The 17,267-nt window shown below is 42.0% G+C and overlaps 2 protein-coding genes across 2 annotated transcripts; both read right to left on the bottom strand.

The window, feature by feature from the left end:
- Window positions 1-1,071: 1,071 nt before the first annotated feature.
- thoc5 (THO complex 5) lies at window positions 1,072-10,120 on the bottom strand. The gene is made up of 20 exons (XM_071482805.1): window positions 9,982-10,120; window positions 9,605-9,709; window positions 8,540-8,683; window positions 8,139-8,252; window positions 7,666-7,763; window positions 7,072-7,218; window positions 6,841-6,955; window positions 6,450-6,582; window positions 6,267-6,344; window positions 6,096-6,139; window positions 4,809-4,908; window positions 3,882-3,990; window positions 3,699-3,800; window positions 3,515-3,611; window positions 3,313-3,424; window positions 3,126-3,229; window positions 2,852-2,939; window positions 1,683-1,798; window positions 1,383-1,573; window positions 1,072-1,278 (listed from the first exon to the last, which is right to left on the bottom strand). Exons 2-20 carry the CDS (start codon window positions 9,701-9,703, stop codon window positions 1,215-1,217), a joined length of 2,055 nt encoding a protein of 684 aa, XP_071338906.1. The 5' UTR covers window positions 9,704-9,709; window positions 9,982-10,120; the 3' UTR covers window positions 1,072-1,214.
- A 1,944-nt stretch (window positions 10,121-12,064) lies between these two features.
- tfip11 (tuftelin interacting protein 11) lies at window positions 12,065-17,027 on the bottom strand. The gene is made up of 15 exons (XM_071482804.1): window positions 16,888-17,027; window positions 16,191-16,401; window positions 15,918-16,086; window positions 15,651-15,807; window positions 15,417-15,544; window positions 15,127-15,288; window positions 14,739-14,930; window positions 14,420-14,599; window positions 14,172-14,306; window positions 13,961-14,064; window positions 13,663-13,831; window positions 13,296-13,539; window positions 13,007-13,149; window positions 12,711-12,876; window positions 12,065-12,567 (listed from the first exon to the last, which is right to left on the bottom strand). The coding sequence occupies exons 2-15, from the start codon at window positions 16,397-16,399 to the stop codon at window positions 12,221-12,223; spliced, it is 2,505 nt and encodes an 834-aa protein (XP_071338905.1). The 5' UTR covers window positions 16,400-16,401; window positions 16,888-17,027; the 3' UTR covers window positions 12,065-12,220.
- Window positions 17,028-17,267: the final 240 nt, after the last annotated feature.

A 17,267-nucleotide genomic window follows, 5' to 3' on the forward strand; every position in this document is an offset into this window, starting at 1 on the left:
GCTGGTGACAAAGCCCATTCATCATACCAATTCAGTCTATTAAAAAGCAGCGAAACATTACATTTAAGCCATAGAACAACCTGGCACGGTACACACTTTGGGTGACATTGGGAAGACTTCTCTCCTGGCATGATTTCAGTGTTCTCCTCGCATCACATCTCCTCTAAACCCATTAGATGATCATTGCATCTAATAGATGTACTCTGTAATTTTACATTTTAATGAATGTTTAATGAACTTAACCACACTTTAAATTAAGCCAACTCAACTGTGACTGCTCTCAATGCAAACAGAACCGTGTTAGGCAAGACAAGCTATCTGGTTTTATTCTACTTGAACTCTTTACTGATGGAATTTAGTTCTTCCACTGTCAATAATTTATTTTGCCCTTGAAGAATCTAGGGGGAAGGATGACACCCAACAATGTCCCCTCTGACAATAACTACAAATAACTTACTTTGATTATGAATCTATAAAAAAAATGACACTTTACTTTTTTACCTGTTTTATATCAAAAGTTCCTGATTGCAGTGCTCTTTTCACCAACAACAGACTCACATCTAAAATAGTAATAATCAACAAAGGCCTTGTCTAAAAAAACAGACAACAGTCCCATCTCCCTCTAATTACACATACGTCTTTATCCTTAAGTCTATGAGGAATTAAACTATGGATTAGTTTGCATCCTTCTGGATTTGTGGTCCAATGTGCCAGAAAACAGAAGTGTGATACTTTTGCCACAAACACCATGGAACTGGCATCAATAACCTAAATAACAACCTGTTTTATTACCGTCACTGCCACCAGGTAGATAAAAGACAAGGCAAAGGCTAACTGTAGACAATTCACCAAATATCATATTCCATAGACATGATTCTCTGTGGAAATGACTCAGCTCGCGCCAGCACTGAACCACGGTGGCATAATAATCAGCTAGTGCAGACACCTATAAATAGAGCAGCAGAGAGAAGTGAGGGTAGAGAGGAAGGCAGAGGGATAAAAGAGGAAAATGTGGAGTGCACAACAAAGCCTGGAGATAATAGAGCCATAAAAAGACCAGATACACACCCATTCAAGAAAATAACAAAGTGTTCTTTTATTTTCACACTGGTATAAAGACTTTTAAAAAGTGATACTTGAGTGTCAAAGAATCACAAAGGTAAACTTGGATGAGTTAGAGCTGTCAAGCACAGTAGGAAGAATCATATACAGGTTTAGCGATGACTGAAGAAGCCCTGAGGATGGTTGTACTTGAATGGCTTCAGACGATTTGGGCCCCTGAAAATGAAGTGTAGAGAGAGAAGTTAGAGGTACGTCTATTCAGTGTGTCACTGATCAAATGTGTGTAAATTATAAACTAATTCCTCTCTGTAACTCTGTACCTGACAGTGCGCAAGCACATCTTTTCACGGGGGAACTCTCGAGGTCCCTCCACGCCATCATCTTGTCCTTCAGTCTCCAAATACACATCCAGGCAGACACACAAGCGTGAAAACTGATTGGTCAGGAGCTGGTGTCCTGGACGTGGCCCCTTTAGTTCATTTTTGAACACATTGACCTCACTCTCCATAGCCTGAAAAAAGTAAAAGTTGTCAGTAACAGGACTAGACATAAAATGAACTCATATAGCAACAGAGCACTAGCTTCTGGGACATAAATGACCATTATTGATAAGTTCGTACTCGAAGGTTGTCGTCAGTGCGTCCACTGCGTTCTCCTTTCCAGCTGAGAGAGAGGGAGAAAAGAGGAGAGATTTCTGGGTAACGGGGGCTCAGCACCACAGCGGCATGGAGACGAGCTGAAAGGAAGAGAGATATAGACGTCTTGTTTATAAACAAGACTAGGTCAAGTCCTAACATTATAGCTGAATTGCCTATATTCAGTGTTCAAAATTTAGGACGTAGTTGAAAACTGTTGCAGAACCCATGTAAATAACAGACATCACTGCATTCTACATGCATTCTGCCTAATATCAGCCGGTTACAGCCCTATTTCTGTTTCTATCTGTGTCTCCTACTCTCTGTGCTCACATGTACAGCTAAATTCCCAATAAAGCTGTTCTCATTTACATGTTTTTCCGTTTCTGTTGTCAGACAATGGAACAAGTGTGAAATAGTGACTGAAACGCAATCCATTAAGACTACATGTTAACTTCCACGCCATTTTCAAGCTGCTGATCTCAGCTGCTAAAATCCTGACTTTATACCTGCAACGTTGTCTGACAAAATCACCACACACAGAAGTTTAAGACAAAGACTGCTGACATGCTGCAGTAAGCGTATTGTCTCATTTATGATTGCAGGTGTTTCTGTTCTTTACATATGATTCAGATCTGCTAGTTTCTTTAGCTTAGCAGTGATGGCCACTGATGGCCTCTCTCTCTCTCCTTCCCTACTGTCCTGGTCTCTCTTGCTCTGTGTGCCTTATGTTTAGTTATTCCTCTGCCTCCTTTAGTGAAAAGGGTATATGTAATAAATGCAGTTTATTTGCCTTAACGGTGGCAAGGCTCAGTGATTTGGAAGTGCAGCTCTGCTTCACTGCAGCTCCCGAGTAACAAGGAAGCCAGGACGTCTGGGTGACTGCTATGTACTTGGTTTATACCCAGTCTTGTTTGGGGGGGAAAGTCTCTAAATCTAGTGACATATGCCCTAAGTTGGCAACACCGCAGGCTGTAACCCCCCCTGATAGAAACTGCTTGTGTTAATTCATTTTTAAGGAGCAACAGGCAATGGAGAAGTTCCAACTCAGTAACGTGGCATTAGGCTGACCAATGGTAGAATATGATCACTCGACTATGATCACTCACTCACCAGTTCTATAGTCAGTTCTATTGTCAGTGATTATTATATACCTGTGCCTCTTTCGACCACACCCATGAAGTACAGATCAGTCTCCTTTGCCAGCCCAGCCTCAGTCACATGACGTGTATATGGCAAATCCTTGAAAGGAAGAGAAAAATCACAGTGATACATGTGCTGCATCAGGTGCATTTTTGGACAAATACTTTCAGTACCTGTGATTCCAAATATCTGTAAATGTATATGTGTATATGTGTGTGTGTGTGTGTGTGTGTGTGTGTGTGTGTGTGTGTGTGTGTGTGTGTGTGTGTGTGTGTGTGTGTGTACCATGTACTCCTGGTGACTGATAGTTGTCCAGCGAGCTAAGCGGGAGATGATCTTGGCAGGAAAGAGGTGCTGACACTCACTGGAGACCGGGATGATACTGTGCTCTGAGGATAGGAGCACAAACAATCTCAGAACAGTCTGTTCGTTAGGAGTATTTAATGTCAAAAGTTGTTAACAAATAAAGTACCTAAAGATGCAAACTGTTTGTGCAAAGCCAAGCGGGACTGGACTCGTCCCCTCAGCAGCTTCATGGTGTTCTCCATGTGACTGGCACTTAGAGAACTGCCCACACGTACACCCTGGAAAAACATGAACACGTGCCAACATTATCCGGCTGTAACACACAGAACCTGTGCTCTGCTGGGATATGGCTCAATTTCAGCACACACCTCTGAGGCATCACTGGGAAAATGTAATCCTCCGAGATTCTGAACCCACATGTAGGGATGGCCCAGCTCCTCCAAATAATCAGCAAAGGAAACAATCCTGAAAGGAAATAATGGGTTATTTCTGCTGGGATTTTGCTAAATTCACTGCTGTGGTTCCCTACACATCATCATCTGACATCCTCACCCGACTTTATCAAACTGGTAGCGATTAGCTGGATTGGGCGTTTCCCGTCCCTGGTCACTGGTGTACAGACAGCTGAGGAGAGTGTCTGATTTCAGCAGCTCCCTGCAAAAGAAGGTATCATGAGACTTTCCTTTCAGCAACACAGAGAGGGAGATGAATGTGTAGGTCCATACACACACACACCCTGCGCTGATGGCTGAGTTTAGGTCTGTGGAGGTGGAGACCTTGGTCTTGACTGTCATAATGTTCAGACTCATCAGGTAGTAGAAGTAGAGATGGAGGATGCTGCCATCTGTGGAGACAAGATGGATAACACATAGTGATAAATTAATCCATTAGAAGCTTCATTCATTATTCCCTGAACCACCCTCTTTTCACTAATCCTCCCAGTGAACCTCCCCCAGCGTTTACACTTTACACTGCAGCACATTAAATAGCAATAACAAGGTGTGGTCACAATGAATGATAGCAGCACCCAGGGGATACATACTATGCTGAGGGTCATCTTTCACAAGCCACACTGCAGCCTGAATGAACTCAGTGACATCCTGTCACTCAAAGACACCTACACTGCTCAGTTTTTGCTTTTACTGCAGTAAAATGACCACTGCAGATGGCAGCAGAGAGAATAACTGGGGAGAGGGAAGGTACTAGAAATAAAAGCAGGAATCAGAGAAAGACCGGTGATGAGAAAATATGCTTACAGCTTTTTGTAGGTGCTGCAGACCCATGATGCTGCAAGCATCTCTCTCACCTCTACCCCTCCCTTCCCTCCTCCTCCCTTAGGTAGAGTTAAGCCTGCAATGCAGGTCTCCTTATAATCTGTCACCATTCCTTTCATGGCCAGCAGAGGGAACATGAGGGTCAAGTGGTGGTGTGCTATCATAACAGTGTGGGTTTCTCTCTCTCTCTCTTCTATATCATACTATCTGATGGGATGGAGTCATTACATAACATATACACATACACATGGTTGCATTACAAGGAATGTAACTAATGAATTTTATTTATATTTGGGCTTAAACATTGTGCATATAGATGGGGAATGTGAAGACCCATTTTGCACAGACTCTGACATACAAAGACACAAGATTGTGCAGATTGTGTTACCTTTACACTCGAGGTCTAAACAGAGGGATAGAGGGTGCCTTTTCAGCATCTCCCGTCTTTTGTCATCCAGCTGGCCACCTGTAGTTGGCCTTCTCCTCTTCTGTGAGAAAACAGACAATAAAAAGCAATGAAAACAGGAGAATGAAAGAAATAAAGCTAAATAAGTGCATGTTTGACACTGTGGCATATCAAATAAATTAGAAAAACAATTTGCATCAAATTTCAGCTGATTACAGGAGAAACACGATAGTCACTTAGCCTCTAAAGCATTTCAGCCCTCTACTATTACAGATTAAAGGAGCAAGTGGAATTTCAAAGGAAGGGTTGAAAGTAGTGACAGACTGAAAAACAAGAGAGTGTTTCCGATGAGTTCTCATATGCAGATGGCCAGACAGATGCTGTGTCTCAAATCAGATACTTCAGTCAATACACTCACATGTAGTACACTGTGTACAAAGTATACCAACTGGTGCAGTATGTGAATTCCAACAGGGTAATGATGTCCCAAATAAACCGCTACCGTTGTGCACTCACCAGAAGTGACGACTGCAACATGTGACCGCGATCATCACCCTCCAAAAGTATCTGCCAGCTGTTTTGTTCACTTCACTTAATAATTAATGTTTTTACTTTTCTCTGTCATGCACCACCGGCAGTTTGAAAATGTGTTGGTGGGCCCTCCCCCTCTGTTTCATAGCCAAGATGGTGAGCATTGAGGACAAGAGGCGTCCATCATTTTACACTTTTGAGTGCACAATCCAGGTACTTATAGTGCACTGCATGTTGCAGTACTTGTAAATGTTTAAGTATGGAGGTACGTGAATTGAGACACAGCAAGAGACTGCAATCAAATACTATAATAATGTTGTTGATAAATCTGTAATTTAGAAAATATATCTTCGCTTCACATCTAGAGAAACATCCAGACGGACAGTCCAGGCAACAAAAACATGCACTGGTTTGGTACTGAGTGTGCGTGCTTAGGTGGGCTCAAGTTACAGTCACCTAGCCATTTTTGGTAAATATTTCTCAGAATCCTCCCGCTAATACTCATCTGGATGCAGGAAGCGATCAATAGGTGCTGCTCCCCAACCTGCTAAAATGTGTGACACTTAGGGCTTCAGGGACAGTTTGTGTGTCCGGTGAAGAGATGGGTATTTTAGGAAATCTGTGCACTCACTGACCTGAGGGTGTGAGGGTGTGAGTGGGTGTGTGTGTGTGTGTGTGTGTGTGTGTGTGTGTGTTTGTGTGCGCGTGTTTCGGAGTAAAGCCAAGCCTGAGACTCACCGTTTTCTCTTGTTCTTCCTCTGCATCTGAATCACTCTCATCATCTGGACAATACGGAACAAATGATTTAATGTTTCTTCAGTTGATAATGTATCTTTATACATAACATCTTATATGAATATGTGAACATGATGCATGTTTGACAGCAGGCATGAATAAAAGTGTTTGTACCCTGGGAATCTTCTGGGGGTTTGGACAAGGCCTTGGCCTCATCCACATCACCACTGATCGACACTGTCAGGTTCTTGTCTGAAATGAAAATAAAAATAAACCACTGAGAATCAGGGCTTGAATCGCAATAAGAAAAACTCTATTTTGTCCTTAAACGTAGGATATTCTCTAATGATTACTGACCACAGGCCTGGCCGTAGGCATTGGCTTGAACAAACAGGACATACAGAGGTGGAGGGAGATGGCGTGCAACCTCAGTCTGTTTCTGAGTCTGTTCAAAAGGCATCGACAGGTACTCCTGCACTGGGAGAGAGGCCTGACAAAGGAGATGGAGCATTAATCATTGTCATTCAGAGGATCTCTCCATGGTGCCCAGTGGTGGCACAGCAGTTTCACCTCGACTTCAATGACAAATGAGGTTTTCTTTAAAAATAAATAAGCAAATAAATGAGGCAGTAAATGTCATAAATAATAAATGACCAACATGTTTTCAAAACGCTTGGTCCTCCTCATGGTCCAATCAAAGGTCAGAAGACAAAACCTTGATAATATGGCACCTAGACAGCTGTTATACCTGCATGATGGCATTCAGTCCAGGCTGTAGGCTTCTCAGATGTTCCTTCTTCACCTCAATGCTCTTCTGGATCTTCTCCTTTGTGGCCTGTGACTCCTTGTATTTTTCTGCCAACCTGTATCCAAACACAAACTTTTAACAACTGATCTGTGCTTCCAAAAAAGTTAAGACAGATTTTTTTTTTACCACAACACACTACTAATGCACTATGATGTGTGCTGGTTTGCGTACCTCTTCCTTTGTTCTAGCTCCCAGTCCAGTCGAGCCAGTGTGAGTTGGTGGGGGTCATTTTTTGTGAGATGGGGCCTGGAAATCTCCTGGGGGGCCTCCTGGTAAAACTCTTCCTCAGACACCAAGTCTATTTCCTCATGCTTAGACCTGGGACAGGGAAACAGAAGTTAACTACCATTGTGACAAAATACATTTCTGAAAATCTGAATATGAAAAAGAGACATTGGAGCTAAGAAGCCGCATTTTCAAGCATTACTCTAAATGAGCAACTTTTAATGGAATTTTTCTGTATCACTTGAGCTGAGCAATGTTTTTTCATTCAAGCTCATATTGATTGACTGACTATACTGCAGTACTTTCTCTTTATGAGAAAGTACTGCAGGTGGTGGGGTCCTAATTTCTAGGCATCATGTGACCTGACTGTTTTTTTTAAAAAGCACTTTGCAATGTGTGCAATTTAAGTTCTAAATAAATGAAGTTTTCTTTTTCTTTGTTGTAATGTTAAACTAGGACTTCATGTGAGTGAAGCTGCTTTGTCTCAAGTACACTGAAACAAGTAAAAGCTGTTCTCATCTAATAATATTTTGTACTAACTTGAACTCCAGACATTTGCTGATCTCCTTCTGAAGATGCATCACTTCATACAGCAGGTTCTGCAACTGAAGGTGCAGCACATCCACTTTCTGCTTTGCCTGGTTGGAGGAAAAAAAAAAGACAGTGATTAATGCTAGTTTGCAAACACAACCCAGGTCACCCTGACACAATAAACAACATGCCAAGAATCCAAACCAGGATTCAATAAGAACAAGAATTGAAAAACCCTTAACGATAACAAACCTGAGGGTGTATAAGCTCTCTTTGCTGACAGTAGCAGCTACTGTAGTTAGGGTGTTATAAGTAGAAACAAAGTGCTCGGTGTTCGACCTTCCTTTCGTGATCAGCACAAAAGGGAGTTGAGGCAGCACTTTTTCAGCAAATGAATGGAATAGGGTGAACCAACTTAAGCTGGTATATCTTTTAATATCTCATAAACACGGAGCAGCTTTAAAGAGTTGTGTGGGAGTTACCTCGTGTGTCTGGTCTCTGCCTCTTTTTAGTCGCATATGAGCCAGACGATTGAGTTTTTTCAAATTCATGAAGTGGATGCAGCTCTGCATACGTCTCTGCTCAACCTCGGCACACTGAGAACAGATACAACTAGTTAGAGTTCATGATTATGATGAAGGCACAGAATCTTATTTGTCTGGGATCATATATACAATGTTATGATGCATTAGATTTACCAATAACTACAAACAGTATGTATAAAGTTTCTGCTGTAGGCCATTGTACTTGTTTCTACAGAGGCAAACTAGCACATCACCTTGTTGAGCTGAACTAATCTCTAAGGTGAATATACTATTTCGGACAATGAAATCCATCTATAATGACAGAATAGATTTGTGTATCTTGAAGGCATAATTCTTACCCCCTCCTTGGCTCCATTGGCTTTAAGTTCCTGAATCTCACTCATGAGTGTAGCCAAACTCTCACATGACTCTTTGTACTGCAGAAAGTCCTGCTCAGGGTCCCTGCCGTCCAGCTCCACTTCCTCACTGTACACGCGTACATCCTAAACAAAAGAAAAAAACACTTACAATTAAACAGTATATCACACCCTGTTTGGTTCTGCGCAAACTTGAGGCCACTTCTCCTGATGTTGAGAGAAGTCCAAGGACGCAGACTTGATGAGTGACTGAGTTCACTCAGGTCCCAAACAAGACTCTGAGCTAGATTCAAACTTCAGTATTGATTGCTTACACTTACATTATCCCAAATCAATACCTAGTTATCTGGTTGGTAATAATACAGTGCTTCAATAAAAACGATGCACATGCAGCCTAGTATTCACTCCCATGGCGCATTTATCAACAAGAGATTAGAGTCTGAGTCACATGAGGCCCTTCATCCCAATTACAAAAGCAGATTTAACCTTATGTAGACTTTTCTCTGATGCCGGTCAAAAGTAAATAGGCGTAAGACACAAAACCCCTGTAAGAGACAGTGATCCAACAGTTTTATGAAAATGCAACCTTTGCAAGATTTATAACACCCAGTTTTTGCTTAGACTGACCGGGAGGTGCTAATTCAGATCTGATTATTTCTAAACTGAAATTATTAGCTTTATTATTAGCATTATTAGCAAGAAGGTATTTTGTACTTCCAGAAACAATGTTATAGAAGCTAAATATTCATTTAACACATCTTTGCAAATCAGATGTGCAAACTTTATAACTTGTTATAGTGGATAAGCTCTTTTTAAGTTCTTCGTAGCTCAATGTCTACGTGAAAGTTAGACTAAGTTGAACTTCACTGTTTTGAATTTCATATCTCGACTACAGTGCCCAATGACAGCTCGCCAGTGAGGGCGTTTGCTGCTGACACGGGACCTTGACCAGGCCTGGTCTTTCCGTACTTTTCCGTACTTCCTACAAATTGCTGGTGCCCCTGTGGCCCCCTCATCTACTCCCTCCCGGCGGCGTCGTGACTTCACCTGCTGGTCCCCCTCTGCGCGACCTCGCTTCATCTCTGGGGTTCCTCCTTCACTGCGAAGGACCTTCGACTTTCGCTTCTTCAGGGCTTCCGACGACATGGGTAGCTGGATAAAGACCGGAGATATGTAGAATAAATACAATAAAAGTAAGATAAGCCATGAAAATCTTACGCTAGTCACAGTAATGTACCTGCCACCAATATTTCCCTATTAGCTAACTAGCGACTGTTAGCACTGTAGCTCTGATAGCTAAGGTTGGTTAGCTCATTGATTAACGACCGTTAGCTTGTCGGCTCACAAAAGCAGGTTCCCAATCACAGACACCAAACTGTGGATAAAACATATGTTTGACAGAATATCTTATAGTATTCACTTACCTCCGAGATGAAAACAAACGTCTGAAATGATTAAATCGTGTGTAAATGCACATGTACAAGGTACTTTGTTTCACCGCAAAGTGTCGAATACGGACGGAAGCCCTGCTGCACCAAAAACGTTCAGCAGCTGTACTGCCACCTACAGTAAAACAAATGTAAATTGAAAGCCATTGAAAATGACGGCACTAAAGTAAAATAAATATAATACTTCATTAATTCGCCTTATCGCTTGTGTTAGATTATCCCATACAAACAGAAAAATTAAGAAAAAACAAATGTACTCTAAAGTTGAAATACCGTAACAGAGGGAAATCATTAAACAGATTTGTAACATAAATAACAATGTAACAATATATTTTTTGTATATATATATATATATATATATATAAAAATAATGACCTTTAGTACCACCCTGTCAGCAGTATTACTACCAAAAAGCTGTTTTCTTGTAATGAAACATGCCTGTGTTGGAAGCAAAACCTTCTAAAACCAACTAATATCATACACACAACCATGCTATTTACTTTAAGTACATACACACGTGGACAAAATTGTTGGTACCCTTCCATTAAAGTAGGAAAAACCCACAATGGTCACTGAAATAACTTGAAACTGACAAAAGGAATAATACATAAATAAATAATAAAAACATTACTTTTGAATTGTGGTTCAACAGAATCATTTAAAAAAAACTAACTAATGAAACTGGCCTGGACAAAAATGATTGAAAATAATTTGACCATAGGGACATGTTAAACTACAGTGTGTCCTGTAATTAGCATCACAGGTGTCTTCAAATTTGTAAAGAGTCAGTCTGCCTATTTAAAGGGTGAAAAGTAGTCACTGTGCTGTTTGGTATCATGGTGTGTACCGCACTGAACATGGACCACAGAAAGCTAAGGAGAGAGTTGTCTCTGGAGATTAGAGAGAAAATTATAGACGAGCATGTTAAAGGTAAAGGCTATAAGACCATCTCCAAGCAGCTTGATGTTCCTGTGACTACAGCTGCACATATTATTCAGAAGTTTAAGGTCCACGGGACTGTAGCCAACCTCCCTGGACGTGGCCGCAAGAGGAAAATTGATGACAAATTGAAGAGACAGATAATACGAATGGTAACCAAAGAGCCCAGAACAACTTCCAAAGAGATTAGAGGTGAACTCCAAGGTCAAGGTACATCAGTGTCAGATTGCACCATCCGTCGCTGTTTGAGCCAAAGTGGACTTAATGGAAGACGACCGAGGACACCACTGTTGAAAGCAAATCATAAAAAGGCGAGACTGGAATTTGCCAAAATGCATATTGACAGGACACAAAGCTTCTGGGAGAATGTCCTTTGGACAGATGAGAAAAAAAATTGAGCTTTTTGGCAAGTCACATCAGCTCTGTGTTCACAGACCCATACAAAGAAAAGAACACTGTACCTACTGTGAAACATGGAGGAGGCTCGGTTATGTTCTGGGGCTGCTTTGCTGCTTCTGGCACAGGGTGTCTTGAATCTGTGCAGGGTACAATGAAATCTCAAGACTATCAAGGCATTCTGGAGCGAAATGTGCTGCCCAGTGTCAGAAAGCTTGGTCTCAGTCACAGGTCATGGGTCCTCCAACAGGATAATGACCCAAAACACACAGCTAAAAACACCCAAGAATGGCTAAGAACAAAACATTGGACTATTCTGAAGTGGCCTTCTATGAGCCCTGATCTAAATCCTATTGAACATCTGTGGAAGGAGCTGAAACATGCAGTCTGGAGAAGTTATCCTTCAAACCTGAGACAGCTGGAGCAGTTTTCTCATTAGGAGTGGGCCAAAATACCTGTCCACAGGTGCAGAAGTCTCACTGAGAGTTACAGGAATTGCTTGATTGCTGTGATTGCCTCAAAAGCTTGCACAACAAAATATTAAGTTATGGGTACCATCATTTTTGTCCAGGCCAGTTTCATTAGTTAGTTTTTTTTTAATGATTCTGTTGAACCACAATTCAAAAGCAATGTCTGATTTTCATTAGTTAATTTTCAGTAATTTTTTTATGTATTATTCCTTTTGTCAGTTTCAAGTTATTTCAGTGACCAAAAGTAGACCATATACATTCAAAAATGATTTATTCACAATTCTAATGACACCAAAAATGTACAAAGTCACATATGACAAAGATCAGTGTTCTTAAGATACATAAAAAGTAAACATTTGCTCTGCTTACTCTTTTACACTTGTCAGACAAGGGAATTAGTCAATCCAACCTCACTTGGCCATATCTATCAGACTCTGCAAAGACGTGGGGACCCAGGTCTTCTCTCCTTGCACAAACACAACCCCTCTGTCTATGTAGATGACAATACGCCCAAATGTGTACAATTGTTTGCCTTCATGTCGTTTGGCCACTAAGGGCATAAAGACAATGTTGTTCTCCTCTGCCTTGGTCTGGATAAGATCTTTAAAGTTAGTTGGCACACCAGCACTGATGCCCCTGTGAGCCACACTCTCAGCATCCCTGCGCTCCTGCATCGCTTCATACTGGAAGTCCTTTCGTCTCTCTGTCTGTGTGAGATATGCGATGTTCTCCCTTGCACCGGGTTGCATATATCCACCTGTGGATAAGAGATGGAATTGTAATATATTTTGGTACAGTAGACAAAAAAGTGCATTACTGCTTTATTATCAATATTTTATGAAGAATTTATGTCATATTGTTTTAATGTGTTTAAATCCTGAAACTGCATACAATACTAACCCATGCCTGAAGACACTGCACGGTTCATGATGTCCAAAGCTTCGTTGAATTTTTCTTTTATGAGTGGCTGTGCCAACAAAACGTCACTGAACATGCTTTTCCAACCAAGGTACCATTTTGTGATTTCCTCATAGTTAGGACTGTTGCTCAACCATGAACACAGTACCTATAATCAACAACAAAAGACAGACAAAACGAAGATTTAATCAAAGTAAATATATAAAATATTCGGATGTGGCCAACAACATCTTAATAACTCTCTGTAAAGTATTTACGATGTAAGCATGTTGCCTGACCTGCAACCACTTCGTAAAGAAGTTTTTGTCCAGCAGGGACACAAGGCTGGAGGGGGACAGCATGCCCTCCCAGTCCATCACCCAGTGAAATGGCTCCATCTGCTGCTGGTGAGGGTTGATAACCAGCTCTTCCAGACACAGAGCTGGGGAGAGAAACAGGACCCATCACGTGAAAAAGAGAAACCAGTGAAAAAAAAAAGAGGGACAAGGAATGATAAGAGGAACAGAAGAAAAGACATTTTCTCCCACTGCTCTGGCATCTTTAAGGTTGTTACTGATGAAGACATACCTAGTTTAGGGATGATGTTTTTCACCATGAAGGCCTCCCATGCACCTGGTGTGAAGACATCTTTCCAAGGCTGCAGGATTAGCCGGGCAGAGGTGTCACTGGGATGCCACCGTTGCAATGCGTTAGACAGTTTGCTCCTGATAGGCGGGTACAGAGGCTCAAGACGTGATTGGAGAAGAGGCAGCCAAGGGTGGATCCAGGAGTGGATTGGCACAGTGTCAGTTAAAGGGTTCCAGGTATCCACCTATCAAACAGGAGACAAAGGCCGATTATTCACAAGTAAATTACGTGAAACGATCAAAACTATGAGAGTTTCTTGATATCTGAGTAAATCTGTCTTCAAGTGGATAAAGTGTGTTTGTTTTGCCTCTCGCTGTAGCCGGGGTAAGATCAGCTGCTCCAAAAGGTGATCCAGGATCCACAGGGGGATGAGAGGAGCCCACACTTCCACACAATCCACCATTGGCCCGACCATACGAGGCTGCCAGCCTGAGACACAGGACCGCATCACTGGGATCCACACTTCCCACAGCAGTCTGGAACGAATGAAAGAGAGGACACACACACGTCACAAACACCAACAGGAAAAAACAGTCTGTATCACCTCGCAAGTTGAATTTATTCATACAAAAACAAGAGCTGAGTGCTTGTTTGCTTAAAATGACCTGTGGTAAGGGTCCATGTTTGAGTCTGGAGCACTGGAGTGGAGGTCTCTAGATTCAAGGATTGCTCTCCACTGACCGATGTCTTCTAGACAATAAGAGCTGTCCTGAAAAAGTAAAACAGAAAAGTCTCAGAACTGGCACTTAATCATAGATAATTAAATTCAATGGGACTATGTAGTTACCCCAAAAGAAGATAATTGCAAAAGCATACCTTCAGTGGGTCCCAGGAACGAAGTTTCTCTTTAAGTAACGGATGAACAACAGCTACAGCCAGGTCTGCCAACCCCATTGTCTTGTGTTCTTCGTAATAGTCTGTTTGTAATGTCTCAAAGATCCGGGCACACTCCTGAACAGAGAGGGAGGAAAGCACACAAAAGGATTATGTTTGTGGATTTGAAAACAGAACGGAACGGAACTACTAAAACTGAAACAGTCTGTGAGTGTTGACAGTATATACACCTGCAGTGTGGGTCCCTCCCCAGGTGCTGTCTCCCCAGAAGGAAAACGCTCCACCAGCGCCAGTACGGCCTCCATTCTCTGGATGGCATTTTGCTCTGCATCCAGTCTGCTCTGCAGTGCCCGTGATTCGTGGCTCAGAGACACAACTACATCTTTTTCATGCTGTAGACGTCTGGCAGACTACAGAAGGGGTTAATATGATGAGAAAAAGAGAAAGTATGTCAGTATGTGGTAGAAGCAGAGGTAGCAGAATGTTACATGGAAAACTTATAGAAACCATGACAACATATAACAAGGCTCAGGTTGATATACCTCATACCTGTAATATGTCCTGTTCTGTAAGGTCTATCAGTAGCTGCAGGTTATGTTCAAGCTCAGGCAAAGCAAAGCCAGATCCTTTCTGATCCCGAGTGGACATGCTTGGTGGACCTTCATCTGGGACACTGTGCTTGCTGGTCATCTGACTGTAACTGTAGTATATCTTTTGCTCTCTTCCAGTCATATCTATTACCTAGTGATGGGTAGAGACATGGGGTTATTGAGATTCTGAAAAAAAGCATCCGCAGGGGTTTGTATTGAGTAAGTTCCTAAAGCTTATCACAGCATTACAGCCTAATTTGAGGCATGTTAAGATCCAAGCCGTAGTGCACTGATAACATTCCTATGAGACTGGAGCAAGGGAGTGTTAATGCAGGAGTCTAACATACCTTGACCTGTGCCAGCTCTCCAGCGGATGCTGCTGTGCTCCGCCCTGCCAGTTTGCCTTTGGCCTTCAGCTCGTCTACAGTTTTGTAGGAGTACTTGGGTTTCTTCTTTCCTCCAGACCCTGCAGGATCTTTACGCCACTGGCCTAACTCCTTCTGAAACTCCTACAAAGACAAGAATTAGAAAAAATGTCAAAATAATGTTGACTGACCCAACAAAACCACTTCTGCTATATGACAGAACAGTGGCTCTAGATAGAAACAATGGCAAAGACAAATTTTGTCAACTTTACCTTTTCCTCCTCTTCATCTGAGTCAACCACAGGAAAATCCTGAAGACTCTGCTGGGTTCGCTCATTGCCATAAGCACCCACTGCTCCCTTGCCTTTACGAACCTTCGCCTCAATAGGGTTTACAATACCTGCACCAATATGAGGTTGACATGTCAAAGTTTATCCACTCTACTTTTGTTAAACGCACAGTGTTACTAAACATCTCAATACAATAGCCTCCTCGGGCTTACCCACCTTGTGCATTCTTGCCCAAGCCTTTGCCTGGTTGGTAGCCCATTTTCTGCAGAAGCTTCTGTCCAATTCCTTTGGTGTGCTTCTCCCAGTTACCAATGCCTTTTCCAGAATGTATGCCACCTGCAAACCTCTGTGACTGGTTCCCACGGAAATTACCCTGCCAATAACAACACATTAACATAAATTATATAATTGTTATATAATAATTTTCTGTTGCAGGTTACACTGCAATGGGCTGAAAAACATAACACACATGACAGAATTTACCATCTGGAGTTTTTTGGGCGCAGTGCTGCGAGGAGGGGAAGGTGCTGAGGGACCGTCGTCATCAGAATCATTAGAGCCTCCTTCTCCTTTTTGCTGCTGTTTCTCCTCAGCCGCAGTCTTCCGCAGGCCAGCACTCACAAAGTTCACTGGAGCAGTGTAGTCCTTAGATCTAGAGAAGACACAAGCAGTTTACTCAATTTTGTGATTAACTGTTTAAATAACAGTTGTTGGTGTTTCTGAAGGGGCAGCAACAAAACCAAACCCACGCCTTACTTCTTGCCTCCAAAGCTAGGCCTCTCATCCTCATCCGAGTCCCTGTCAGCCCAGATGCCATAGGTGGCCTGCTCCTTGGACTGCCTGTGTCTGCGGCGGTCTGGGTTGAACTCATTGGCCAGGTCCCAGTCTGTCACCTCAAAGCTCTCAATCTCCACACCCTCCTCCTCCTCCTCCCCTCTCCGCCCATACAGGTGGGACATGGACATCTCTGAAAATCACAACAAATAAAACACCAAATCGGTAAAGGAAGTGTGAAACTCAAAATGGTAAGCTGAATCCAGAGCCATCTCCATGACAAGAGAACAAACTCTATCCGCTGATGAAAGCCACGATATGTAGCAGAAAGCCTGGGAAGTGAGGTGAGATTTACTTGGCCAAACCATCATTACATCCAGTACGTTTTATTCACTTTGAGTACTCTGCAGCTATGCCCATGTGGTCACTGTAGCTTGCCAAAATGTGAGGTCACCAACAACGACTGCCATTTAACTAGGTTACTAAAAATGCAACGAAAAAAATACACTACATATTCTGAAATAGCTTAAGTCCACCTATCTATACAAGTCCTGTAAAGAAAACACAACGTGAATGCGAGCTAATATTGACTAGCTAACGTTAGCTAATATAAACTGCTCGCTTTATAGGAAAAACCTGCGTCCTGGAAAATAACGAAACGCTGTTTTCTGTAACTCACCTGAAATGTTAGTTATTTCCTTATTTGAAGATTAGTAACATATTATTTCTTCTGTGCTAACAATTAGAGACAATCCAGCTAACAGCAGCTACCTTCTTCGTTTTACACACGAAAACACAAGTACTTCCGGTAACTGTCGGTGTCCTGCGAAATACTGAACTAATACTAAACTTAAAATAACTTATAAAACTTTTTTGTGTGATTTTTTTTTTTTTTTGATTCATGGCAGTTCGGAGTCAAAACAATATTTTAAAAACACTTTACTGGAAGTCTGGTTTTCAAAAAGGACTGAAAAAAGACCCGACAATCCGGGGTTTGTTAGGATATTAGTAAACCACAAATGTCCACTGATTTTACAAAATGATCGAGCTATAAATTTC

Source organism: Trachinotus anak, unplaced genomic scaffold (genome assembly GCF_046630095.1).
Source record: "Trachinotus anak isolate AG129_WGS33_773 ecotype Australia unplaced genomic scaffold, CSIRO_AGI_Tana_v1 ptg000008l, whole genome shotgun sequence".
NCBI classification, from domain to species: domain Eukaryota; kingdom Metazoa; phylum Chordata; class Actinopteri; order Carangiformes; family Carangidae; genus Trachinotus; species Trachinotus anak.